This window comes from Camelus bactrianus, chromosome 17 (assembly GCF_048773025.1).
Source record: "Camelus bactrianus isolate YW-2024 breed Bactrian camel chromosome 17, ASM4877302v1, whole genome shotgun sequence".
Classification (NCBI taxonomy): Eukaryota; Metazoa; Chordata; class Mammalia; order Artiodactyla; family Camelidae; genus Camelus; species Camelus bactrianus.
In genome coordinates, this window is record NC_133555.1 from 5,417,021 (window position 1) to 5,442,602 (window position 25,582).

General features: G+C 48.5%; 1 protein-coding gene across 2 annotated transcripts in view; it reads right to left on the bottom strand.

The window, feature by feature from the left end:
* SLC6A11 (solute carrier family 6 member 11) overlaps positions 1-25,582 on the bottom strand; it is a 113,038-nt gene that overhangs the window by 21,071 nt on the left and 66,385 nt on the right. For both annotated transcript variants that reach the window (XM_074344346.1, XM_074344345.1), the window contains exons 7-8: positions 9,902-10,005; positions 4,151-4,275 (exon numbers count right to left, since the gene is read on the bottom strand). In XM_074344346.1, coding sequence (XP_074200447.1) covers positions 4,151-4,275; positions 9,902-10,005 — 229 coding nt within the window. The remainder of the gene's footprint in view (positions 1-4,150; positions 4,276-9,901; positions 10,006-25,582) is intronic.

Genomic DNA, 25,582 nt, shown 5'->3' on the forward strand with positions numbered 1-25,582 from the left:
CTCTGCTCCACTGTTGTATTTTTCCTCTTCAAGGATGCTGATAATATGAATATGTTTCTTCTTTGCTGGTCTTCCATTTCTACTTTTATGGAAGCATCGTGTTTACTTCTTTATGTCGTTTCATTCGCTTGGTTGTTTTCCTTCCTTTCTAAAATGCCCCTTATTGAGACTGTTCTCCACTTGACACTTTACAGTTTAGTCATTTCTGAGATAACACTGTCTTTTCTTTTTTTCTCATTTTTTCCCTGATTTCCATCAAGTCTCTTTTTATTTATTCCTGTTCTTCTCCTCATGCATTTGTTAAAGTTTCTGACTCAAAGAGCTTTTTCACATCCTTAGATGCTTGTTTGAGTATATTTAATTCTGTTTGGAGTGTTGACTTACAATTTTATTCTAGTCCATGGTTGGTTTTCAGAGAGGCAGTGTGGTTCTTCATAGATATGTGGGAAATTTCTACTCCTGATTTTCTGGAGTAGTTCTGTATGGACTTGACTTTTCCCTTGTTCATGTTCCTGGGTATTTTGGAATAGTCCCAGCTTAATAATACCCTCTTCTGTCAGTACAGCAAAGTCCAGGCATTTTGGCAGTCTTTTGTTTTGGTGTGGGAGAAGGGTGAGCTCCCCTTCCTACACCCTGGTTTTATGACACTCTTTTGTTTTGCAGGACTTCACATTTTATCCCCTTTTCTTGGTTTGCCTTCATCTAATAGTCAAAGGGTGCTTTCTCCCTTCCTTTTTGCCTTTTTTTCCCCTCCCCCAGAAGTTTTGTGTTTCAAATGGTGCCTCCTTTAAATTGTGCCTGTCCCTTTAAATGGTCCTGGCCCTTTGAAATCACACCTGCTTTGAATCCCTTTTCTGTAGTCCCTGCTAAAGGATCTGTCTGGATCCTTCCTAATATTTGCAGATCTAGAGTAGATTTAATCTTTCTAGTGATTGCTCCAAATCAGTCTTGGGTCCCTTCACCAGCCTCTGTCTTCTGTCTGTTCCACAGTTTTTCTTGGTTTGCCTCTGCAGGAGAGACTGAGCACTGGGATCGGTGACTTTTCTTTCTGTTACAGGTATCTGCAGTTTCAACATTTCCTTCAGGGAGCACGGCATGATGGAGAATATACTTTTCCCCTCTTGTTTTTTTCCTTCTTGTTTGGGGAAAACTTCAGATAAAAGTAGCTCTATGGCTATCATTGTCCTCAGATACTCAGAAGTCTTACTTCCTCAAATTTTTAAAGGAATTTGTGTTAAGACTGATATTATTTCTCTCTTAAATGCTTGGTAGAATTCACCAGTGAAACCATCAGGGCCTGGAGTTTTCTTGCTAGAAAAGTTTTTGATAATGAACTCAATTTCTTTTAAAAATAGAGAGCTGTTTAGTTTTTCTATTTCTTCTTAAGTCAGTTTGAGTAAGCTATATTTTTAAAGGAATTTGCCCATTTAATTTATATTATCAAGTATATTAGCTTGAAGTTGTTCATAATATTTATTCTCCTTTTTCATGCCTGTAGGATCTGTAGCCATATCTCCTCTTTCATCCCTGATATTTGTAATTTGTGTTTTCTCTCATTTTTTCCCCCTTGATTCGTCTTGCCAGGGTATTATACATTTTGTAATTGTTTCTAATAGCAAATTTTGGCTTTGAAAATTGTCTCTATTGCTTGTATGTCTTACTTTTATTATTTCTTTGCTTCTACGTACTTTGGGTTTAATTTGTCCACTTTTTTCCAGCTTCTTCAGATAAAAAATTAAATTTTTTACTTTAAATCCTTTTTCTTTCTAATTAGGTATTAAAAGTAATAAATTTCCCTGTAAGGTCTGGCTGAGCAAGGTGAGGGTGCCACATATTCATTTGCAACTTGCAATTTCTCCAAATGATAGGGACTTTTTAAAAGGGATCTTTGTATGATCCACCCTCTAACCATAGAGCAAGCTTCCCTGCTTTGCACCAGGAGTGACACTGGAAGGTAAAGCAGAAGAGGCCAGAGCTAGGCTGCACCACCTATGAGCTGTCTGGCCTTAAGGCAAAGCACTTCACGCTCTGGGCTACATGGTCCTCATCCATAATAGACAGTATAAAGCCCAGGGCTGCTGTTTATGTAAATGGCACCCCCTGGAGTTGTGCAGGGCACATTGTGCATAGCCACAAATGGAGGCTTTGACAAAGCCTGCTTTGCAGAGGTGCAGTGAGCATTTCATGTGGTAGTGTATGAACAACTACCGTGGGGTCTAACAAGTGAGACAGAGTAAATCAGTCATGGTACATCCATTCAGTGGAACACACCACAGCCATGAAAACTCATGACTGAGATCTCTGTTTACTGAGGCAGAAAGCTCTCATGCTTTATTATGAATTGAACAATGCAACCCACAGAATACCAAGGATAATGTGATCCAGTTTCCATCAACACAAATATAAGTATACATGCATGGAAAATTCTGGCAGGAGAACTCCATAGTATTATCAGATTGAAGAGTTTTTCCTTTGTCAATATTTCCACATTTTTCTATAATGAATATGCTTTCAATTTGAAATAAGAAAAAATAACAATAAAATTTATTTTCAGTTGGCTTTTCCTTTCTATGACTCGTCTCTAAGCTTCACCTATAAAATGGAAATAATGATGAAAAGAGTAACAGTAGTACTAAAGATCTCCAATCTCATTCAACACCTGAGGTGGGAATTAGCTCATTTGTTTTACGGAGGAGGAAGCAGATTCTCAGAGAGGACACAGCTCCCACAGCAAAGGTAATGCCATTTCCTCATGGGGCCGCATGTGGTTTAATTTGAGGAAGGAGCACGTTTTGTGAAGTGCCATGGGCCTGCCCACAGTGTGCAGTAGGATGGAATGGTCAGAGCATGGCCTGGATTAAATCCAGCTCTGTTCCTTCCAGCCTGTGTGACCTCACTTTCTAAGCCTCAGGATCCTCATCTGTAAAATGGGGGTAGCAAAAGTGCCACCTTGGAGGGCTGAGCCGAGGATCACATGAGACAGTTGCTGCCCACAGTGGGCGCTTGATGATTGAGAGCTTTGATCACATTAAAATCCTCTGGTCCAGCTCTGGTCCTGTAATTTCAGCAGGGACTGTCTCTATCTCTGACATACATTATCCAGAGCATGGTGGACCCTTAGTGGTCATGAAGCAGAGCTTGGCCACCAGCTCCCTACTCTGATGTTCACACCCACCACCCTGCTCAGCTTGGTGGGTCAGAGGCATGCTTCCCTATCTGTGCACGTCAGGCAAAAGCAGCCACACCCCAGACTAGGGTTTTCAGTGGAGGCAGTGTGGCCCCAGGGGTGGTTGGGGTTGTCACAACGAATGAGGAGCATGAACGGCAGCGTGTAGATGGAGGCCAGGGAGGCTGGGCTCCCTGTGATGCCCCCAACAAACTGTCCCAACAGACATTTTTGTAGGTGAAAAACCTATTTAGACTTATTGGAGGTTAGAGTCTAATGTTGCTATGTAAATATAAACTATTTTTTCTTGTATTTTTTAATATACAATGAATTTTCCCAGAATTCAAACACCATGTGAGTCAAGGGAAGAGTTATTCACCATTTTGCACAATCACCTCAGCAGCAATAACCCTACCTGTGGTGTGTTTGATACAGACACATGTCACTTTACGCTTAAGAATGTCACACTGATGGGGATTCTACATCTAGAGCAAGGAAAGGGAAAGAGGCTCTCCAAGCAGAGGGAAGGATATGTGCAAAGGCCCTGGGGTGTGAGGGAGGGAGCGATGTGGCAGAAGTGAAAGCAGACCACAGGGGTAGGGGGCAGGGTCAGCATGGGAGAATGAGGAGGGTGGTGAGGCCACAGGGGCCAGGCAGGACAGGGCCCTGGGGCCACATGGAAGATTCAGCTCTGTCAGAAGCTAGAAAAGGCTGTTCATAAAGGAGGGGCATGTTCCAGTGTGCATTTTGAAAAAATCACTCTGCAGGGGAGTAGTGCATGGAACCGAGGGAAGGGTAGTGGAGGCAAGGCAGCCAGTGAAAGCTAAGGCGGCCATCCAGGTGAGCAGTGGTTGTGGTCTGGGCTGGTGATTCCCTCCCTGCAGCCTGGTTTGTGGATGGACAGTGGGGCCATGTCCTGAGACTCGAATCCAGGAGAACAATGAACTGAGGAGAAAGGCTGTAGTTTCACTTTGGCAAACTTACCAGACTCTGCCACCTCAGCGATGGGCACGCCCTGCTCGTATGCCATGAAGCCCAGGACCGAGAAGATGGCAAACCCGGCCACGAAGCTGGTGCCGCTGTTCAGGCAACAGAGCAGGATGCAGTCCCTGTGAGGGAGCAGCGAGAAGGGCTCGGGTCAGCGGGCGGGAGGGACAGGTGCACTGCTGGAACATTCTGTCTGAGCACCATGGCCGTTCTGTAGGGCAGAGTGGCCCACTGCCTGAGGAAGCCCTCATGGTTCAGAGAGGGGTAGCTGGCTGGCCCATGGTCACACAGCTTCTCCTGCATTTCTAGAAGATAAAATAGGTCATGGACCAGAAGCAGGGAGAGGGAGTGGGAGGGAAGGGAGGCTGACAAGTGGGAAAATGCACAACCAGTAAGGAAGTGCTTGGAGGCAAACCAACACTCCTCCAAATTCCTGGCAGGAGAGAAAACCAAGGAAAGCAAGAGAGGACACAAGCCTCTGAGAGAAAGGGTTGCTTCTCAGCCAGCAAAGCAACCTCGGGAGACAACGCTCCTGGCCAAGCTCTTTATGGGAGCAGCGTCTCTCAAACCCCACTGCTTAGCCTCTGCTCTGCTGCTGTGAGGGGCAGCTCCTTCCAGGCCAGACTCTCACGAGGGGATTTACCAGAGCAGTGACTGTCCCCTGCTCTTGGGAAGGGCTCACCAGCAAAGAAGCACCAGTATAAAGCTGTGACCCAGGAGAAATCAGACTACAAGCGACAGGGCTTTGCCAAGATGAAGAAGGAACCCCCAAGCTCCGGCTGTGCAGCCTTGCACGGCTGGGTCAGGGAATCAGCCTCGTGGGGTCTCAGCTGCTGCAGAGCATGCATGCGGGAGTCAGGCTAACAATACCTGGGATGCTCCACTTTAAAGGGAGGGGACCAGGTGGTCTGTTCAATCTCCTGCCCGAGCCTGGTTCATCCCTGGGGTGGTGATGAGCCAGCCTTTGCTCCTGACCTAGAGAGCAGGACCGGTCACTTGACTCCATGGTGCCTTCTCTTCCCAGATGGCTCTTGATGCTCACAGTGTGAGAACTTCCTCAAGTGGTGTTTGACCCAAATCCACCCTCTCTGGTAAGTTTTAGCTCTACCCTCCCAGACAGCCTGGAGATCTGAATATAGTGGCCCTATATCCTCTTGAGTTTTTAGTTTGCTCTGTTAAACCTCCCAGTTCTCTTGCCAGTGTTCCTCATCCTGCTCGTGATCTGAAATTCACTCCAGCTTGTCCAGCCCCTCTTCAAATGTCACATCCAGGACTGAGCACCAAACTCACGAACACAGCAGGACTCTCACCTCTTCTTTTCCTGACACCGTACTTCTTGTAATGCAACCAAAGATTACACTAATGTTGGTGACTATGACCCCCAGTTGCCTGGAATTGCCCCTGGAAATCAAGGGCATAGTGGACAGAGCATTAAACTGGAGGTCAGGAGCCTTGGGTTCCAAATCTCCCTGCAGTTTCTTCTCTCTGGGCCTGATCTTACCAGCTATGTGACAAGGTGGCTTTGATAAGAGGGTCTCTTGGGCCTTGTGATCGATTAAATCATTTTCAGCAATTAGTCACTCTCATATCGTCTTTCTTGGAATGGAGTCTACTTCCCTGCTCCACTGACTTTGGGTTCAGTCACATGACTTGCTTTGGCAAATTGTGACACAAACAGAGGCTTGAGATGTGCTTGTACAATTGGACTTGTCCTTTATCCCTTCTGTGACCTACCATGAGGACTTCTCCAGGGATGCTGCTGTCTCTGCAGCCTAGACCCCAGAATGCACACATGGAGCAAGCTTGAGCCTGGCATGGATGCTGGAGCCAAACCTGCCCAACCCACAGCCTGTCCCCAACTGACTAGCAGACTTGTGAGCAATAAAAGCAAATGCTTGTTGTGGTAAGCCACTGAATTCTAGGGCTGCTTGTTACACAGCATTCATGTGGCAGTTAGTGACTGATACAGGTCCCTTTACAGAATTCTTCAGGCACTGTGGACATAGGCTGGGCTGGCAGGCCTGGAAAGTTTATCTGCAAGCCTGATCACCTCCTCTCTAAGGGGAATTCAGCTCAGCCCAGGAGGGCAAAATTATTCCTGAGGTTGGAATAAATCTGCCCTGTATGCCCGTTTCCTGCCTCTGACTTATCATATTTGAAACAAGGTGGCACTGGCTAGGACAGTGTTTTCTTCACAGCCTTTCCAATCTAGAATTCTCCTGTGTTATTTGGACCTGCAGTGTCCAATGTCATGTCATTGAATCCCGAGGCCCAGGGAGGGCAGGCACCCCTTGGGCTCCCTGTCATCTGCAGGTGAAGGCAGGATGTGAATCCAGTTGTCTCAGACACCAAAGCCCATGCTTTTTCTAGGAGCTACACAGAAACAGAGCTCCCTAAGAACTCAGATTTCCAAATCCTGACTTTTGGAAAATCATCTTAGGGCGTCCATGTGGTTGTTGAAAACAAATGTCCCTTATTGCAAGGTCCCCATCTTCCCCCAGAGGCCTTGAGTGACTTCCTCACACCACAGGGGGACAGAGGCTCTGAGTGGACATAGGGTGCCTTCCAGCCCTGCGCCTGCACCCCCTCCTTCGAGCACCCCCACCTCCCAGCTGAGGGAGCTGAGCAGCCTGTGTTCTGAAGTGAGGATTTTCCTCGCCTGGTTTGCTCCATCCCCATTCCTCTAATTCCTTCCCCACTGGGCACCTTCTAGGTGAAAAGCTGTGTAACAAGTGCTTTGAAGTTGGCAGGAGCTGAGCTGGGCTTTGAAGACCTCCAGAGCTATTATGTTGTCAGAAGAGAGGGTATTAATTTACTCCCTCTGAGTTGGGAAGATCTGCTCATGGAACAATTTGGAAACAGAAATAAAAAGAATCCTAGGATTTTGCAAGGTCACCTAGGGGATGTGATTTCTGCTGACGGGAGGCGGGGGCAACTGCCTGTTGGACAGGGAGGCAGAAGGGATTGGGGGCAGTCAGTATACTTCACCCACGTGCTCAGTGGGGAAGAAAGTTGCCACTTCCCTGAGACACAGCCTGATGACAAGGCAGTCTTGACCAAATCCTTGTTGACTGCAGCAGTTGGCAAAGAATGGGCCGGGCCTGGGAGTGAGGAATAGGGGTGCAGGAGCCAGAAAGGCCCAGATTCCAAGCCACATTCCATCACTGGCAATGTGAACATGAGCAAGTGATGTTCCCCGGGCCTCAGTTTCTGCATCAATATAATGGCACGGCTCCTTCCTTGCTTCCTTACACGTCAGCCAGTGCTAGCCCAGGCTTGTGGGATGGTGGTGAACCAGAAGACCCAGCCTGCGTCCTCATGGAGCTGACGGCTGAGCTGGTGGTGATGGACAGTAACCAAGAGATTTCCACAAGGCCCAGCACAGACGGCCCTGTGCTGAGTGCTGGCTGCTGACGTGCTGACGGCTTTTTGCAGGCACCATCCGCTCCAAATCCCAAGAGGGTCACCCTCAAGCCGGACCAGAGGTCTGCTGTGCTGCTCTCCCTGTCCCTGTGCCCTTCTCATCCACGTTCTATTGTGTCCCGTGGCTGACAGTGCTTTACCTCTCACCCCACCAGACCCACGTCCCGTGAATGCCTTGAAGGACAAAAGGATCTTCTGGACAACCTGGTCTGACTTCCCCGCTTTCTAGCATTGCTCTGTCCAGCCATTCCCAATGACCTCTCTGCCCAACGCCCCAGGGACAGCAGAACTTGCTGCCTAATGACGCACTGGCTTCTCCAGGGCCCTTGCCTCCAGCATGTTGGACCTGCCCGCTTTCACTGCCTCGGTTTCCCCAAGTTGCAACCTCTATAGACTGGAGCTGTGTGTCTGTCGCAAGGCGGTGATTCCGGAGTCTCGCACTCAGTGGACACACAGTACACGTAGTTGACTTAATGAATGGGTTGGTAGTGGGATCACAAAGCTGGCTTTCAGAGAGGACGCAGCAGAGGGCTGGGGTGGAGAGCAGGAGACTGCGGCCAGGGTCCGGGCTCCACCACATCTAGCTGGGGGCACGATATCCACAGGCCCCCATTTCCCTATCTTGCCGGTGGGGACAATGTGGGAGGGACTTCATCTTTGACAAGAGTTCTCTGAAATGAGGCTCCCACTTGACTCACACAGTAACTGAGTGATGTGGTTATGATGTCCAGGTTCCCATCCCACCAGCAGAGAGTGACACGTCCCCCTCAGCGCACTCTCACCTGCATAGAATGCAGTTTGTTCTTAGACCGCAGCTCATGTGCTAGTTGAGGAAAACAAGCTCATTATTTTAAAAGTATGTTGCTGGTTTTTCTACTGGTGTTCCAGTGTTTTTCATATGGATCTGCTTGTATTCTTTACATGTTAAGGGTACAAGCCTTTTGAGCATCATATTATATTTTGTTTGCAGGCCCTTTAATTTTATAGATGATTTTCATAATGTTTTCTTTGGAGATGTAATACAGAGGTATGTAGATAATATTTGTATTAATGTGATTTTTTTAAAAATCAGAAAAGCAAGAGTGAAGACAAGACAAAACAAAACATTTGCACTGTACAGGCAGCTATAGGTGGACAAAAACCTGTCTCCCCATCTGCGACATCTCAGTTCCTCTCTTCAGAGGCAGCTCTTTTTAATAGTTTCCTGTATGTCTTTCCAGAAATTTTAGAAGTTCTAAAATGTATGTGAACTAACATGTCACTTTCTTCCTCTGTGATTTAATTATTTTGATGTTTTCTGCTTCTTTCTCATTATGAAAACGATATTTTACTTCTCATTTTAGAATGGCTCCCTTTTAAGAAATGTTTTACCTCTCCAGTCAATCTAACACTGACTCTGGTTCACACATGGGGCAAGAAAGGAAGCTCTGTCTTGATTATTTCCACCAAAATACTTATCCTATCTTGGAATCATTGCTGAAGAACCTTTTCTCTTTCCAACTAATCTGTGTTCAGGGATGGCTTCACCGCCATTATCCCGCAAGTTTATACCTAAATAAGGAGCTCTTGAACTCTGTGGAAGGGATGTGCTGTCCAGCCATCCCTGCATATCCACCTACTGTGATCGGGCACTGAGTTCAGGGGTGCAGAGACCTCAGCAAACAGGCCATTGGCCTAGGGCCAGAGACCAGGGTGCAGAGTTCACTCCCACCATGCACTGCTGGGTGACCGTGGGTCTCAGCCTCAGGGAAGAACTCAGGCAGCAGGCACGAGAGACCAGGCAGCCAGAGTCAGGCAGCCTCAGTCTTGTCTTCCTACATGAACCCCCGCCTCACACTGGGTGCAGCCAGCTGCAGGAGGCCAGGGAGGGAGGCCCATCAGGAGAGGGGCAGCAGGGCACAGGCCACCCCAGGGGGAACTGGAGAGGCATTTACAGTCAAGTGAGAAGAAGCAGGAAGGAAATTCCTGAACAGAATGCAGAAGAACAAGGCCCTCAGTGTTGGAAGACTTGGGTTCAAGTGCCAGCCTTGCCACCTCCTAGCTGTGTGACCTTGGGCCAATCACTTATCCATCTTGGAGTAGATCTCTGTTGCACAGAGGAGGAGGGAGATCTGAATACATCCCCTGGAGTGGATTCATTCTGCGTCTGGGAATGCACTCTCCTCACATCTGTTATTCTCCTAGGTCCTCTGGTGGTCCGCTCTTTGACCCCGGGGCAGGGAGAGGCCGACAAACAGCCCATTCATCTCCTGACCCTGCAAGCCAGGCAGCACGGAGGGCTCCAGGGGCCTGGTGCAGAGTTGGTGGGGCCCGGGGAGTGCTCACCTGTAGCAGTTGTTGTTATAATTGTTATAACTCCCCAGAGCAGTCAGACAACCCAGGCAGATGGCATAGGAGAAAAAGATCTGCGTCCCAGCATCCACCCAGACCTGTAGGAAGGCACAAAAAGGTTGGCAAAAAGAGAAGTCAGGTGGGTGGAAAGCAAGTGGGTGGGTGGGGTGGCCCGGTTCTCTGAAATCCCCCACCCACACCCTGCCTCCAAAAAGACTCCACAAAGGGACAAATGTCCTCATCTCAGGAATGCAGTTTTTAGAAGTTCAATTCCTGGGTTAATTAAATATAAATGTCCTTAATTAAATCCAGAATTTTCTAGAGGTTATGGACAATAGTTCACCGAATAGCAAGAATCTAGGTGTGTGGGACTCTGCTACAGCTGTGTGACCTTGGAAAAGCTACTTAACCTCTCTGAGGCTTAGTCTCCTCATCTGCAAAGTGGGGACTAAACCTCCCTCGCAGGATTGCTGAAGCCAAAACAAGTGATTTTTCTTCTTTGTGGTTAAAACTATATTTGTTTCCAGTTAACACTTAAAGGCATTATGTGAATTAACTCTACTTTCCATACACACCCTCCCTTCTCTCCCAATTTTTAATACTTGTACTATGTCTGTGTTATCAGAACATACAACCAGTCTATATCATATTATCCCCCTTTGCCATTAAACAGTGTGAGTTCTACAGGTGACTATAAATTTAATGCTCACCCCCAGCCCTTGTGTTAATAATGAATGTTAATAATGAATGCAATGACTCTCCAGTCAGCTTGGTTCTCTAGTACATTTCTCTGGAAAGGCTTATGGAAAATATATTTCCTGGGTTCTTTCATGTTCCTAATAGTTGATCTGTGGCTTCTGTACTTGAAAGTCAGTTTGGCTGCACATAAAATCCTCGGTTCTCTTTTTCTCTCCCCGAGTATCCTGACGTTGCTCAGCTGTTTCCTGGAACAAAGTGCTGCTGTAGAACAGTCTGAGGTCATTCTGATTTGTTTCCCCTTAGAAAGCATTTACTCTCTTTGTCTGAATGTCCAATAGGTATGCTGCTTTCTCTTTGAAGCCCAATAATTTTAATATTATTCTAATAAAAACATATCTTAATGTTGATTATTCTGGGTTATTTTTTCCCAGGCTTGTGATACACTTATTCAAGATGCAAATTCAACTCTTTCATTTCAGGACAAAAAATCCTAAGTTGTTTTCAGTATGTGTTCTCTTCCATTATTTTGGATTTCTTCCTTGGGAACTTGTCTGTATGTTGGATCTTCTTTGTCTGTCTTCTACACCTATCACTTTTTCTTGCATTCTTTAAAAACTCTTTCTTCACTTTTTTTCTTTCATAAGCTGTCCTTCCTGTCAGCTCTCTTTCCAAATCTTTTTGTCTAACAATTTCACATATGCTAATGTTTAATAGCATCTTTTTTCTTACAATAGCTTCGTATAAAATTTGACCACAATCCTTTTCTGTTGCTCACAGGCAGGTGAAATGCATTGTCTTGTACTCGTACAAGGGGGTTTTCTTGTATACAGGAATGAAGGTGATCCAGGTAGACTCTCTGGCCTCACAGTTCTAGGGTTGACTCTTCTGTTATTCTCAGAAAGTCTTTAAAACTATGGCCTTGTAGACAGTACTTTCTGAAATTATTGTTCTCCATTTCCCTCCTCCACTCTTTTCCAGAACTTCTTTTTGTTTCCTCTAGTGTCTTTGTCCTGCTCCATTTGGATTCTGCTTCCAGTGGTTTCTCCTTAGTGTGAGGTTCCTCTCTGACACAGAGCCTCAGTTGGTCAGTCTCTAGAGTGTCCAGCTCCCAGACTCCTGCCTGAACTTCCCACAGTCCTCTTGTACTCACCTGTGCCTTGCAGCCAGCACATACCCCTCCTAGTTTTGGCTGACATCATCAGATAGATCCACGGGCCTCCTACTCCCAGAGTCCTCTCCTTGTAGGGCTGAATACATGTTAGAGATTTCTGGGTTTCCTGCCTCTCCATCTCCTGAATTCCCTTTGCCTTCATCTTCATCTCATCCCACAGAGTTGATACCATGTAGATGTTACTGCTGCTGGCTTTTGACCCTACCTGTTCACATTTTGTGGTTCATGGAGCCACCTACTTACACTGAAGGTACTGTCCATAGGTTTTTGGTTTTACTATCCTAGTTTCTCTGTTTGGATGAGGTGACTGAGGGAAATTTAAAAAAATATACTTTTTCTGTTGCCATCTTGTCTCCTTGATCTCAAGAAATTTTCAGAGGGCAGATTAAAGGAGATTGGGTTTCACTGTAGGTGAGAGAAGAATACCCAGAATTGAGGGATTTGCTGGGGTGCAACACTAGAGGATGAGCCCGTTTTGTAAGGGAGGTTGGAGGTGTAACTTGGGAGAAGCGGGTATAAGTAGAATCTAGACAAGATATCCAAGTGAGCTGTTCAGGAGACAGGTGGAAAGTCTAGGGCTAAATACCGTAGTCTGGGCTAGTGACACAGACTTACAAGTCATCGGGAGTTTACTAGTAACAACCTCTCCTTGACTCCACATCCAAAACTTTCTCCACTAGCCCTTTCTATTTTCTACATTTGGAAAACCAGTGTTGATTCGACTTTTCTGCTGAGACACATGCTCGTTGGGCATGCAGAGCCTAGAACCTCCAGGATTAGATTTCTTGAAAAACTCTCACGATGAAGTGTGATATGTCTTCACGTGGACTCTGCACCATTAGAATCCTTAGCAGCCAGGCATACCTGATGTGTGTCTCTGTTTTTAAATATGCCTGTGGTTGTGAAAATAAAACAGGGCCCCAACTGTTAGCCTCCCCGACACCTCTGGCTGGGAAGGAACAGATGAACTCACTAGGGAGCCTCTGTATTTGTTAAAATAATTCCTGCTAGGTTATGCTGGACTAAATAATACTGCCCCGCTTCCCCAGTCTCAATGGCTTAGCGCAACGGAAGTTTACTTTTCAGCCATGCAAAGCCCATCACAGGTTGTGAATGGGCTCTTTTCACCCAAAGACAGTGACTCAAGCCTTCCTACCTTATTATGATGCCTCCAAGTAGCACAACCTTGGAGGCAGAGGGACAGAGAACTGGAGCTTTGCTTGGAAAGTTTTTAAGAGCCAGACTTGGGAATTACTTATATGACTTCTGCCCACACACCACTGACCAGGATCAAGTCTCGTGGTCCCAACCTCAAGGCAAGGAAGTCTGGGAAATGTAGTCTTCCTATTTTACTCAGGAAGGGAAAAAAGAGATGGGTGGTGAACACACAGCATTATCCCAAGTCTAATTCATCAACGGTGACTTCCTTCTTCAACAAGAAATTCCACAAACATCAAGCTAGATCATGGGGGCCATTGGAATGCTCTGATAGAGGGGCAAAAAGAAGCTAATAAAACAGACTAACAGCACATTCATGAACCTTCTACCAGTTTGGTGACGTCTCAGGAGGTGGGACTCCTGAGTCAACATTTGCTGAAAACCTACTGTGTATGCAAGGTGTCCATGGAACAACCTCATAATAGACACAAGCATCTCACTAGGGAGTACTGTCATCCGCATTTTTAGATACAGGAGACGAATCCATTGAAAATCCAACAGCTAATAAGGGACAGAGACAGGTTCGAACCCAAGGCGTTCTGGCTCCATGTTGTAAAGAGAAAAGCCGGGGCCTCCTGGTGCGCTGGGGAGGCCTGGACTCTGGGGCGGGATTTAAACAGCGCTGTGGCTGTGAGGTCAACAGGACAAAGGCAACCCCACCTCCATGAAAGGAAGACCAGGCAACTGAGCCCCACTGACCAGCATCTCCCAGGACGCGACAAAGGGGGCAGCTCAGCGGAGAAAGGGCTTCCTATTTCTCAACACAATTTGAAGGGAAAACAGTCTCCACAGAACAAACCCTAAGGAAGCTGGGTCAGCCACTGAGAAGCGGATCCCTCCCCATGTTCTGCAGCAATGAATGGGGGGCGTTCTGGCAGCGCGGCCGGGGCGGTCTGCATTCAGAAGCTGGGAGGACGGATTTGCATAGGAACGGGGAGCAGAGCCCCTGTGGAAGAGAGGGGGTCCTGCCCTCTAGCTGGGGCTACTTCCCCTCCTTCAGGGCAACTGGTTCCAATGAGCCTGGGCGCACAGTAGGTGCAGAAAGCAATGGATCAGGGTGTAAGTTGCCTTTCCAACTGAACCAGCAGGGCCCAGCACAGCGGGCATGGAGTAGGTCCTCAATGGTATTGGCCGGGAGAAGCAAAGAAGGATGGACAGATGGACAAGGACACACTCCTCCCGACCCACGCTCAGGAGCTACACTATCAAGGTGGATGCCTAGTACGTGCTGCCCCAGGCCACACAGATGGCACTTTACAGTGTACAAGACATCGTGCTATGTCCTGCGACCTGCTCACTGTCCTGGGTGGGAGTCATCACGCCCAGGTTAGAGACAGCTGTGTGTGGGGTGGAAACACATGTGCCCCCTCCCGCTATTCCCACTTTGCCCTTTTGTGTAGAATGTCTAACCTCTTAGGACTTTGGACGCAACAGCTTAATGTTTTTCCTCACCTTTGGAGAGAAGAGGCTTCCCCAATTGGGGAGGCTGGAGAGAAGGCCGCTGTGCATACGTGCCTAGTACCTCCCTCCTTCTCTCACACACAGAAGATGCTGTGTGTGAAACAAACACTCAGCGCAGAGCGCAGCCCATGGAGAGCGCCAAGGAGGTGCTCAGGAACCCAGCCAAATGGCAGGCGCTTAGTCAACAGTAATCCCTTCCCTGGACACACCACTCTTCACAAACCTGGAGGAGAAGAAAAAAGCCTCTTTTCCCTTTTCTCTGACAATAAACAAGCACAGAGTGTCCACTGTGTGCCAGGCGAAGTTCCAGGGGCTGCTGCCCTCGGGGAGCTTACGTTCCAGCAGGAGGGATGGACCATACATACAGCAGATGAGCTGTAACACAGTGACTGGTGGAGACAAGTGACTGGGGAAATGACGAGAGAGTGGGGCGGGGCAGCGGGGGCCAGGGCCCTCCTCCGTAAAGGGAATTGGAGCTGCAGGTGTGGTTTTCTACAGGGTCTAAAGCGGCAGGGGCTACAGACAGAAGTTGCCCTAGCAGAGCGCTTTCATGTCTGCGAACAGAGCCGCCCATAAGAGCAGAAGGGCAGCGCCTCCTCCCGTTACCAAAGCTGGCGCCAGCAGGTGGGCCAGCGTGCCCGTTCCGCGCCCTGGAGTTAGTGGTGCTCAGAGACAGTCAGAGTGGTGTCTCTGACAAACGGAGCATTAAGCTGTCCTCCCAGGAAAGCGCCGGTGAGAGGAGCTGTGTGCTGCTAGTGATGCCGACAACCAGGACGCCCGCTCACCTCCACAAGCACCGACGACACGCCAGGGGCTGCTCTACACGCTTTACAAGTATCAGACTCACTGCCGAGGTCGGTGCAATTATGATGTCTCTTTCATGGATGAAAAAACTAACACCAGAGAGGGGAAGTCATCTGTCCATTTAGCTCTGGAGAGATGTGCACACTGGCCACTGTGTGAGGAGTCCTTGGGTTTAGAGACAAATGAGCCTCTGGAACGTTGCCTGCTCTGGGGAAAGGCACTGAAGCCTCACGCGCAGGGGACTAAATTAAACGAGATGGCTTTTCCCAAGTGGCTGATTCTGAGCCTTACTGGGGCTTAATGGAAAAGGCATGAGCTTCGGGGTCAGGTAGACCTGGGCTGGAGTCCTGCTCTTCCACTTACCTGCAGTGCAACCCTGGGCACTTCACTTCCTTGCTCCCAAAAGAAAGACACACTGAATGCAACGTACCTGGTATGCAGTAGGGCACCTGGTATGACTCCTTTATTCTGATTTTTTTTTTCGGTGGCTAACGCCACTCCACTGTACATGTGAAAACGAGCCCCCAAGTCTCTTCCACCATCCCAGCCCCCTCCCCATGGGGGGAGCTCATCCAACTTCTGAGCAGTACCAAATGCAGCAGCCGCCCATCACTAAAGCAATTCACCTGCCCTCAGGGTGGCGAGCAAGGGCACAACAGGGAGGGACACAAGGAGCCAGCATCCATCGCATGGCTCTCCTGCTCCTCGCCATCCAGCGCCCCGCCAGGAAGAGGCAAATGCCGCCAGACCCAGCAGCACATGCGGCGTGTGGCTCTCAGATCCAAGTAGCCAGGACAGGGCTTGGTGGCCCTCCTGGGCTCATGACCCACAGCTTTTTCTTTCTTTAACATTTTCTTTTCAGCCAGCCAGCCACACACAGACACACAAACACACACGCACAACACCATTTTTGTAAGCAGAGTCTTCCACTGAGGCAGAAACGTAACTTATATGGCCCAGCAGAAAACGGCAGAATTAAACTCTTTCTTTTGGCCTTTTATATTGGTAAATATTCTCAAAAGATTAAAAGTAGGTTAGGAGAATAATACAATAGCTGTGTTTCCAGTGTGTACCTGACAGCGGCTTTTGTAGAAGTGAATAATTACATGAAAATCACTTCCTTCCCACCTCTTTCTCAGCCCCTCCGGGTTGCTAGGCACCCTCTCTCCTCCTCTCGGCTAATGCCACATACAGACAGGGATGAATACAGTATGGCCATTATGAGGGAAGGGAGTCCAGGAGGGAGGAGGGTTCAAACACTCCCTCCCCAGCGGACTCAGTGTTGGGGGAGGGCTTTGGGGGAGATGATTCTGGATACATTTAAATGCTAATGTGCTGGGCAGGCGGGCAGCAGGAACAGTAGGGGAAGGGGCAGAAGCTCTTGGCCTGGAAGCCCCACTGGAAATACGTTCTGCAGCCTCTGGCTCTGGTGCCAAGCCCTTCCCCCGGCAGCCAGCCCTGGGGGCCGACTCAGCCCGGCCAGAGGCCCTGCCAGTGAAGTGTCACCGAGCTGAAGGGTTGCTCCACGGGCAGTGAGGAGCCGTTCAGTTCCGCGGGGGGAGCCTGGGTGGGTAGGCTGACCCTAGTGGCCCTCAGTGTGGAGCAGGGAGCAGAGTCACTGTGCTGGGTCTCTGCCCAGAGGCTGGACAGCTGTGTCCTGGTCACACAGCGTGGAGAGAGTAGACGAGCAGCTACTGACACTGGGCCAATGGCAGTGACCTCCATGCCTTATGTGGTAGACTCCTGGGGCCATGCAGGCCTGCATCTTAACCCATCGCAGGAGACAAGTGAACCTCATTTTATCAAAGGGCTAAACAGAGGAGGTTCGTTGCAATGGAGGGTCTGGGCAAGGCCAAAGACGGCGTGTTCTTAGTCCTGAGCTGTTCCTGGGACTGTCCACACAGCTGCGGAGGCTGCACTTTAGGACAAGTTCTTCCCCCAACAGTGTTCCTCTAAGAGGATGCTGCTGGCCTTTGGGATAAGACACCAATTGTGCAGGAGGGTCCTGTGCGTTGCAGGTGGCTCAGCATCATCGGGTCCTACTCTCTAAGTGCCAGAGGTGCCCCCGTCATAGAGGAAACCAGAATTACGCCCCCATGTGTTACTAAATGCCCCTTGAGCAGCAGGCCTACCTACCCCCGGGAGGACCACTGGGGCCAGGGAGTCTGACTGGCATCAATGGTGGGGCTGCAGAACCCAGCTGCCAGGGTCTTCTAGGCCAAACTGAGCCCCAAGCTGGTGCTTCTCTGGTGTCATCCGAGCCAGTGCTGGGATGAAACCTTGCCATCTCCCGCCATAACCACTTCTCTCCTCTAAGGACCATGGAGCTGGCTCAGAGGCAGAAGGCCAGGGACAGAAAGGGCACACCAGGAGGCTCCTGGCCCTGGGAGAGCCACGCAGTGGCGTATATCCCAGCCTACAGCAGGGGCCTGGGCTCCCTCGGAAGGAAAATGGAAGAGGAAGCAGCCACATTTGGTGGAGGCAGCCTCCTCTGCGTCTGCCCAGGCAGAGAAGGCAGTACATTTACTCACATCACCACCTTCACTGCTCCTTGTCTGTCTCCCCAGCCAGAACAGAAGTGCCAGGAGAGCGCGGAGTTCGGTCTGCTCTTTAACTAAGGCACCCCAGCACTTCACACCTTGTCCAGCACATGCTTGGCACCCCCCCCCCGCCCCAAATGTTGAATGCCACACAGCTCAGTCGCCAGTACACAGGTAGGGAGAACTCAAGACCTGTGCAGAGTCCTAGCTACCAGGCCAAGTGGAGAATGTGCTAGACTCAGAGGGTCAGGACACTGATTGTGATCCCAGGTTGTCCTGAAAATTCCTGTGTGTTCTCCCTAAAGTTCCTTCTTTTTTCTGGCCTCTGTTTCCAGTCTATAAAATAAGGAAACCGGGATGCAATGAGATGACAAATATGCCGCATGCACATCCCATCCATATTCCTGCCCAGGCAGACATTGCTAATCAATCACAGAGTTCTTTTGCCCCCAGCTGTGGTGCAAGAAGTCCACCACCAGTCAGAGATGGTAAATGAGCTGAAATCTGAGAGCGATGGTCTGAGAGGGGGGATGGAACACTCCTCCCCAGACCCCACGGATTCACAGAACTGGTATTTCATTCGTCACTGTATCTTTGGCTGGAAGTGGGAAAGTGCCATTGGTAGCCACAGGGTGGATGCAAGAAGAGGCCACTCAATTCCATGTGCAATAGAATTCTGACAGTGAAAGGGAACGCGCTCAAATTCCTGCCCCAGCAGCCTCCCAGAGGGGACCCATGGTGCCTGTGGGTCAGTCTTAGTCAACAGGGAAGAGCTTCCTCCCTGAGAGACCCAGCCCTGGGGTGAGCTCCCGGTTGCTAGAAGTAACCAAGCAGACTTGGGGATGGAGTGACGATTCTTGCATTGCATTGGAAGTTAGGGCAGGAGACCCCTGAGGTTTTCTTCTGGTAAGAAACTTGATGGTCAGTGGGTCAATTCCCTCAACCTCATTTTCTAAGCATGATACACCAGCCAGGTATGGCCGATACAGAGATAACTAAGAGCGCCTTCCTCTGCTCAGAAGCCTGCAATCCAGCAAGTGTACGCAGGAGAAGAAGTCAGCCAAGCACGTCCCTGGGTCGCAAAGGATCAGGCAGATCTGGCTGAGGGCCGGCTCTGCGGGGTGACTTCAAGGAGGTCTCTTTGTGGGTACAGTGGGGATGACAGCAGCTCCAAGCTGCCCTGGAGACATGAGGTGATGCGTGCAGAGCACGCGCTGGCACCCAGCTCACGGTACATGTTCATCTGGCGGGAGGGGCTGAGGGGCCACAGACGGCTCACGACTTCAGGCTTGAGGAGCATCTTTGAAGGGTCTCGGGGCTGAGGAGGTGTGTCCCAGGAAGGGAAGCAGAAGAAAAGTCAGCTCTTCTCGGCCCATTCAGCAGCTGGTCCTAGAGCCCCGCTTCCTCCCTACCTGGTATGAATGCCTCACACTGAGCAGGACGCCCAGGCCCCTTGTAAAGGCTTGGAACTGCCCCAACACCTCCTTCCTCTCCCAGGCCCACAGACAAACCCAGGGAGTGGAGCACTGCAGGCCTCAGGGCGTCTCCGTCTCCCTGGGGCCATCGCCCTGAGAGCAGAGGGGAAACCTGCCACCTCCGCATGAGCCTCCACTGCTGCCCGCATGAGCACTGTCTGAGAATGCAAAGACGCCCTTTGCTCCTAAAAAAAAAACAACGTTCTCTTAATCATCTCAGCCCCAGAAAACCAGGCCCCCAGACCCTCCCTGACTCACGCTCTGCTGGGGGCTTACAAAGCTGACCATTAACCTCATCCAGTTCTTGCCACAGCTCGAGCTACGTGCCACTGTTGTTTCACTTACAGACGAGGACACAGAGGCCCAGAGAGGCTACAGAAGTGGTCCATGATCAGCTGGCTGGTAGGTGGAAGACCCAAACCCAGATCTGCTGAGCCCAAAGTCCTCCCTTCAGTCTTCCCAATAGACTCCCACCATCTCAACCAAGAGGAGAGCGCCCAGTGTGACCAGCTCCTCACAGGCCCATGTCCCAGTGGATCTGGTGCCTGACGTCTGGGGACCCGCCCACCCATACACTGTCCTCCCTCCACCGCCCGCGTCCTCGCCAACCTTCGCGGTCACGCAGCCATCTGCTCCACACACCTCTCCTCTCCTCTGAACGGAGAGGTGACAACCTTAAATGACACTGGATCCTTGGGAGTATGACTAACAGAGCAGTAAGCCCAGAGAGGCCAAGAAGGGGACAGAAGCAGGCTCGGAGACTGGATGAGTGCACGACCTTCGCAGCCCGGCAGGCTGCCCCCACCTGCTAGCCATGAGACCGTCTTCCTGACCACGCAAGGTTATGGAGGGTGAGAGAGCAGGAGGGATGGCTAACCTCGCGTGGGGACCAGCAGGAGACAAGACAGGCTGCCACACACTCCCTCCCAAACGATGCTGCGGGACAGGGCCTCGGCTCTGGGCAAAGCCACCAGACAGAGAGACTGTCCTCATTCCTCATGCCTCCCTCAGTGACATCCCGGGCATCTGCTTGAGCAATGGCCAGTTTAAAAATAAATCACGACATGAACGTTGAAGTGTTCAGGGGGCGAAACGCGCCAATGTCTGCATTTTACTTTGAAGTGTATCCCAGAAACGTTAAATGGCTGGATGGATGAAGACATGTCCTGGAAAGGTTGTGATGAAGTCAACAAGGGAAACTGTCGATGGCAGGACCCGGGGTAGGTAGTACTAGCAGCTCCCTGGGAAGGTGGGTCATGTCTGCCAAGAGGGAGGGACACACTTCCTGGGGATGCGTCTGGGAGAAGATATGTGCTCTGTGACCAACGCCTCATGAGCTCGTCAGTGGGGATCAGCTGAGCGAATCCCTGCCCTACCCAGGTGACAGTCAGAAGCCAAATTCAGCGTTCAGTCCCCAGCCTGAAAACCTAGGAGTTTTCTGGGATTCACAGGTCTCCTTGACCTCCCCTCAATAATTAAAAACACATCTGAATTCTTTAAGTCACCCAAATGCAACTCATGGATTTACCTGAGCAGGGCTTAAACCTCACTGTCTGCCCCGATTCCCTTCTGGCTGAGGTGGAACAACCTTCCAGGGGTCAAGAGAGGAGCAGGAGTGGTGAACAGGGAGGCACAGAGGTGGACAACCGCACACCCCCCACCCCATCCTCTGCACGATTTCACAGATTCACGTTATGTTCTGTCTCTGAGGCATTTGCTAAGAAGCCCATGTCTGTCATTTGCTTTCCTCATCTGTCTTGCTTAGGGAACTTTTACCTTCTTCCTCCCTTTGCATCTTCTCTAGTCTGTCACCTATTTCGGGACAGAATCAAGTATCATGGTGCCCCCGGCCCGGGCAGGAGCATGGCGCTGGGATAATGACAGCATGCTACAGCAAGCGTTAAGTGAGCACGTACTACGTGCTGGGCATGGAAGCCACCAAGGGGGAGGTACAGTTGAAGGAGATGTTGTCCGTGTTCTGGAAGGGTAGTCTTGAGTGGTGATCATGCGAAGTTTGGATTACCCCCGCAAGGATGTTAACCACACACTTGCTTAGAATGACATTCATCCAACCTTCTCCCCTGACTGACCCACATGGCCTTGAAAACTCTTAATGCTATTATCGTCTATAACCTTGGAGACATGTGGGTGATTTGTAACATAAAAACATTCACATGACCATAGATAAATCATCATCTCTCTCTGGACCTCACTTTCACAGAAGATATTTTAAAGAATAAGTCGTGGGCTCTGGTACCTTTTATTAACCAGACACATACAGCTGCTAAGAGGAACTTCCTGTCAGCATGAAATAGCCCAGGAGCGTGGGTCATATGCGGAGAAGGAAAAGTCGAGGGCTACTGAGAGTGGGGAGAATGAAAACCACTGCTTTTACCTCATGCCCTCATTTTACGGCAAAGGAATTCAGCACAACGAGGGACAATGACTCTTCAAGGTCAGTGATGGGGAGCCAGGTTCCTCAATTCTGAGCCTGGGAGCTTCACACTAGGCAACACTGCCTCCTGGGGGCAGGAGAGGGTGGGAAAGGTAAGGACGGAGGCGCTTATAACAAAGGAGCAGTGCCACTCGCCTCTGACAGTGGGACATCTCTGGGCGCTAATCCGCCGTCTCTGTGAATGTGACACAGGGATCAGCACGTGCCCTGTGGGTCTTTCCAGCACCTGTCTGCACACGAGAAGTGAGGGAAGCGGAACGTGAGATTCACACACTAGTGAGTCTTCAGCATCCAAAGTCACAATCCCCAGCAAACTCAGAGGAATCAAAGCCCCGTCACCTTGCTGCTTACAGACCAAGGAAAGCCTTGCCCTCCTTATTCCCATCTGTGCTGGGTCAGGAAGCATCAGAGCCACTGCATTCCTTCCTCACCAAGGAGGCATCTCAGGAGGCAGTCCCGGCATGTTCAAGGCAAGAACGGCGGATGCCTCTCAGCAGCCTTGTGTGCTCGGAGCTCCGAAGTACAGCTCAGCCGGCTGGATGCTCTCAACAGTCACTCGAGGTGGAGAGGTTAGGACTTAATAAGACGGCAGCCCAGAAAGGTTACGTAACCGGCTCAAGGTCACAAGGCTAGTGAGTCAGGACCTCACTCTACATCCGGTCTGACTTCTTGATTTCATAGTTGGGGAAACAAACTCAAAGGATGGAAAGATAACATGTTTCAACCGGAATTTCCATCTCATCCAATTCTCCCCAAGCTGTGGCCATAGGTCAGGCACGTCTTGTCTCTGGGACTCAGCAACTCAACCACAAAAGAAGGTGAATCTAGAAACTGACTCTTAAACTTGTTAAAACAGCAAACAAATGGGCCCCCTGGAGCTTTCTGTCAAATACTTTGATGAGTATGATTTTACTCTGTGTGCGAGAAACAAATTTAGTGTCAGAAAATGTAATCGTGGATAGTATGAAATATGAAAGCATCACCACAAACAGATGACTTTATAAATAAAACTGAGATGTTGAATTAAGCTCAAATGACTCAAGGCTACTTCCTTTAATATTAATTTACTGCTTGGACATTCAGAACGTCATGTTCAAGACCAGCAGATGAAGAGAGGCAAATCCAAGGGTCAAACATATTTTTATGCGAGATACAGAAAACAAAAAATTATGAACTATAATAGATGTTTAAAACTCATAGCCTGGCTGGAAAGAAGGATGGAAAATTCTTTCAGATGCCAGAAATGAGAAAAGTCAAAGCTGAAAGAAGAGAAGGAATAAACCCAGCAACCCACGGGGCTATCCAAGTAGACAGATGCCCAAGGGGCTGGGATTTAAATTCCTTCCCGAGGATAGAGTTAAGATTTCAGGCCCTGACAAGAATAAAGTGGAGGAAAGACAGTCTCTTCAATAAGTGGTGCTGGGAAAACTAGACAGCTACCTGTAAAATAGTGAAATTAGTACATTCTCTAGCACCATAGACAAAAATAAACTCAAAATGGATTAAAGACCTAAATGTAAGATCAGAAACCATAAAACTTCTAGAAAAAAACACAGGCAGGATACTCTTTGACATAAATCATAGCCATATTTCTTCGGATTTGTCTCCTAAAGCAAAGAAATAAAAGCAGAAATAAACAAATGGGACCTAGTTGAACTTCAAAGTTTTTGCACAGCAAAGGAAATCATTGACAAAATAAAAAGACAACCTACAGAAAGGGAGAACATATTTGCAAATGATATGACCGATAAACGGTTAATATCCCACTCACAGCTCATACAACTCAACATCAAAAGAACAAACAACCTGATCAAAAAATGGGCAGAAGAACTGAATAGGTGTTTTTCCAAAGAGGAAGGATGGCAAACAGGCACATGAAAAGATATTCCACATCACTAATTATCAGGGAAAGGCAAATCAAAACTACAATGAGGTAACACCTCACACCTGTCAGAATGGTTAGCATTAAAAAGACCACAAATTAATGTCAGCAAGGATGTGGAGAAAAGGGAACCCTTATACACTGTGGATGGGAATGTAAATTAGTGTAGCCACTGTGGAAAGCAGTATGGAGGTTTCTCAAAAAACTAAAAATAGAACTACCAAATAACCCAGCAATTCCACTCCTGGGTATAAATCTGAAAAAAATGAAAACACTAATTTGAAAAGACATACGCACCACAATGTTCATAGCAGCATTATTTATAATAGCCAAGATACAGAAGCAAACTAAGTGTCCAACAACAGATGAAGGGATAAAGAAGCTGTGGTAAATATACACAAAGGAATACTACTAAGCCATAAAAAGAATGAAATGTTAACCATTTGCAGCAACACGGATGGACCTGGAGGATATTATGCTAAGTGAAATAAGTCAGACAGAGAAAGACAAATACTGCATGACATCACTTATATATGGAGTCTAAAAAACACAACAAACTAGTGAATATAACAAAAAAGAAACAGACTCACAGATAGAGAAAAAACTAGTGGTTACCAGTGGGGAAAGGGAAAAAGAGGAAGGGGAAACACAGGAGTAGGGGATTAAGAGTTACAAACTATCACGCATGAAATAAGCTACAAGGATATATTGTACAACGTGGAATAAACATAGCCAATATTTTACAATAACTTAAGTGGAGTACAGCCTTTAAAAATTGTGGATCACTATATTGTACACCTGTAACTTATATAACATTGTACATCAACCAAACTTCAATTTAAAAATAAAATAAATAAAAAATTACATGGAAGAAAAGATACCAGGTCCTGGGCATGACCAGAAGCCGGGTGGGTTTACTGTGAAAAGCTAGGAGCCAGAAAAGGGTTGTCCTATAGTGAGTGATGTATCAGAAAACTCTGTTCCTCAGCCCGGGACTCAATGCGGAGGTGTCAAGTATGGGTGTGATCACACACTGCTCCTGCAACATGGACACCCAAGTTTAAACTAACAGTTTAAAATTACCACCCTAGAATTGCATACCCAGCTGAAATGTCATTCCAGGGTGATATCTTTTCAGACATGAACTAATAGAACATAGTTCCCATAGGCCTTTCCTGAAAGAACTACCAAAGGATGTACTTCAGCAAGAAGGAAATTTAATCCAGTAGAAAGGAGTGAAAATAATAGGGAGCAAAGACATTGGTAAACACGCTGTAAAATCCAAGTAAGTATCAACTCTAGACAGTAACAAAGCAGAATTATAAAAGTGGTGGAAAGAGACCCAGGAAGGGGGAGTGTGGAATTAGGAGGGAAATTTGCATCCTATGGTATTTTCTTGCTTGGAAAGAGGACAAAGCTGGTTAACAGCCGCTCTGACTAACAGGGCACCTGCATCTTTGGTCTCCCCACTGCACTAGGGAGCCTCCTCGCACCTCACTGGGTGGACCTCCAGTGAAGTCCCCTCTGCCTAGGACAGCTGTGGCCACAGTCCCTATCCTGATTCTTCAATGGGCACTCTTTGAACTCTTCTGGAAATAACCAGGCCCCTAAGGGGTAGAGGAAAGAAACTGCCAGGGTTGACAGCAGGCATTCAGACAGTCAGGGGTCACTTTGCACCCAGTGAAATTTGACTTTGAGTTCCCACAGACTCTTCTGATTCCTGGGGCTTTTTCCCTCTAGAGCACACATGTCCGATAGGATGTTCTGTAAGCATAGAAAGTTCTCTGTCTGCTCTGCCCCGCATGGGAGGCCCCAGCCGCACGTGGCGATTGAGTGCCTGAAATCTGATGTGTGAAACAAAGGGACTGAAGTTTACCTTTTATTTAATTTCATTACTTTTAATTTAAATGGTTAGAAGTGGCTTGTGGCTACTCTCCTGGATGGTGTCGTTCTAGAGGGTGGGCAATCCC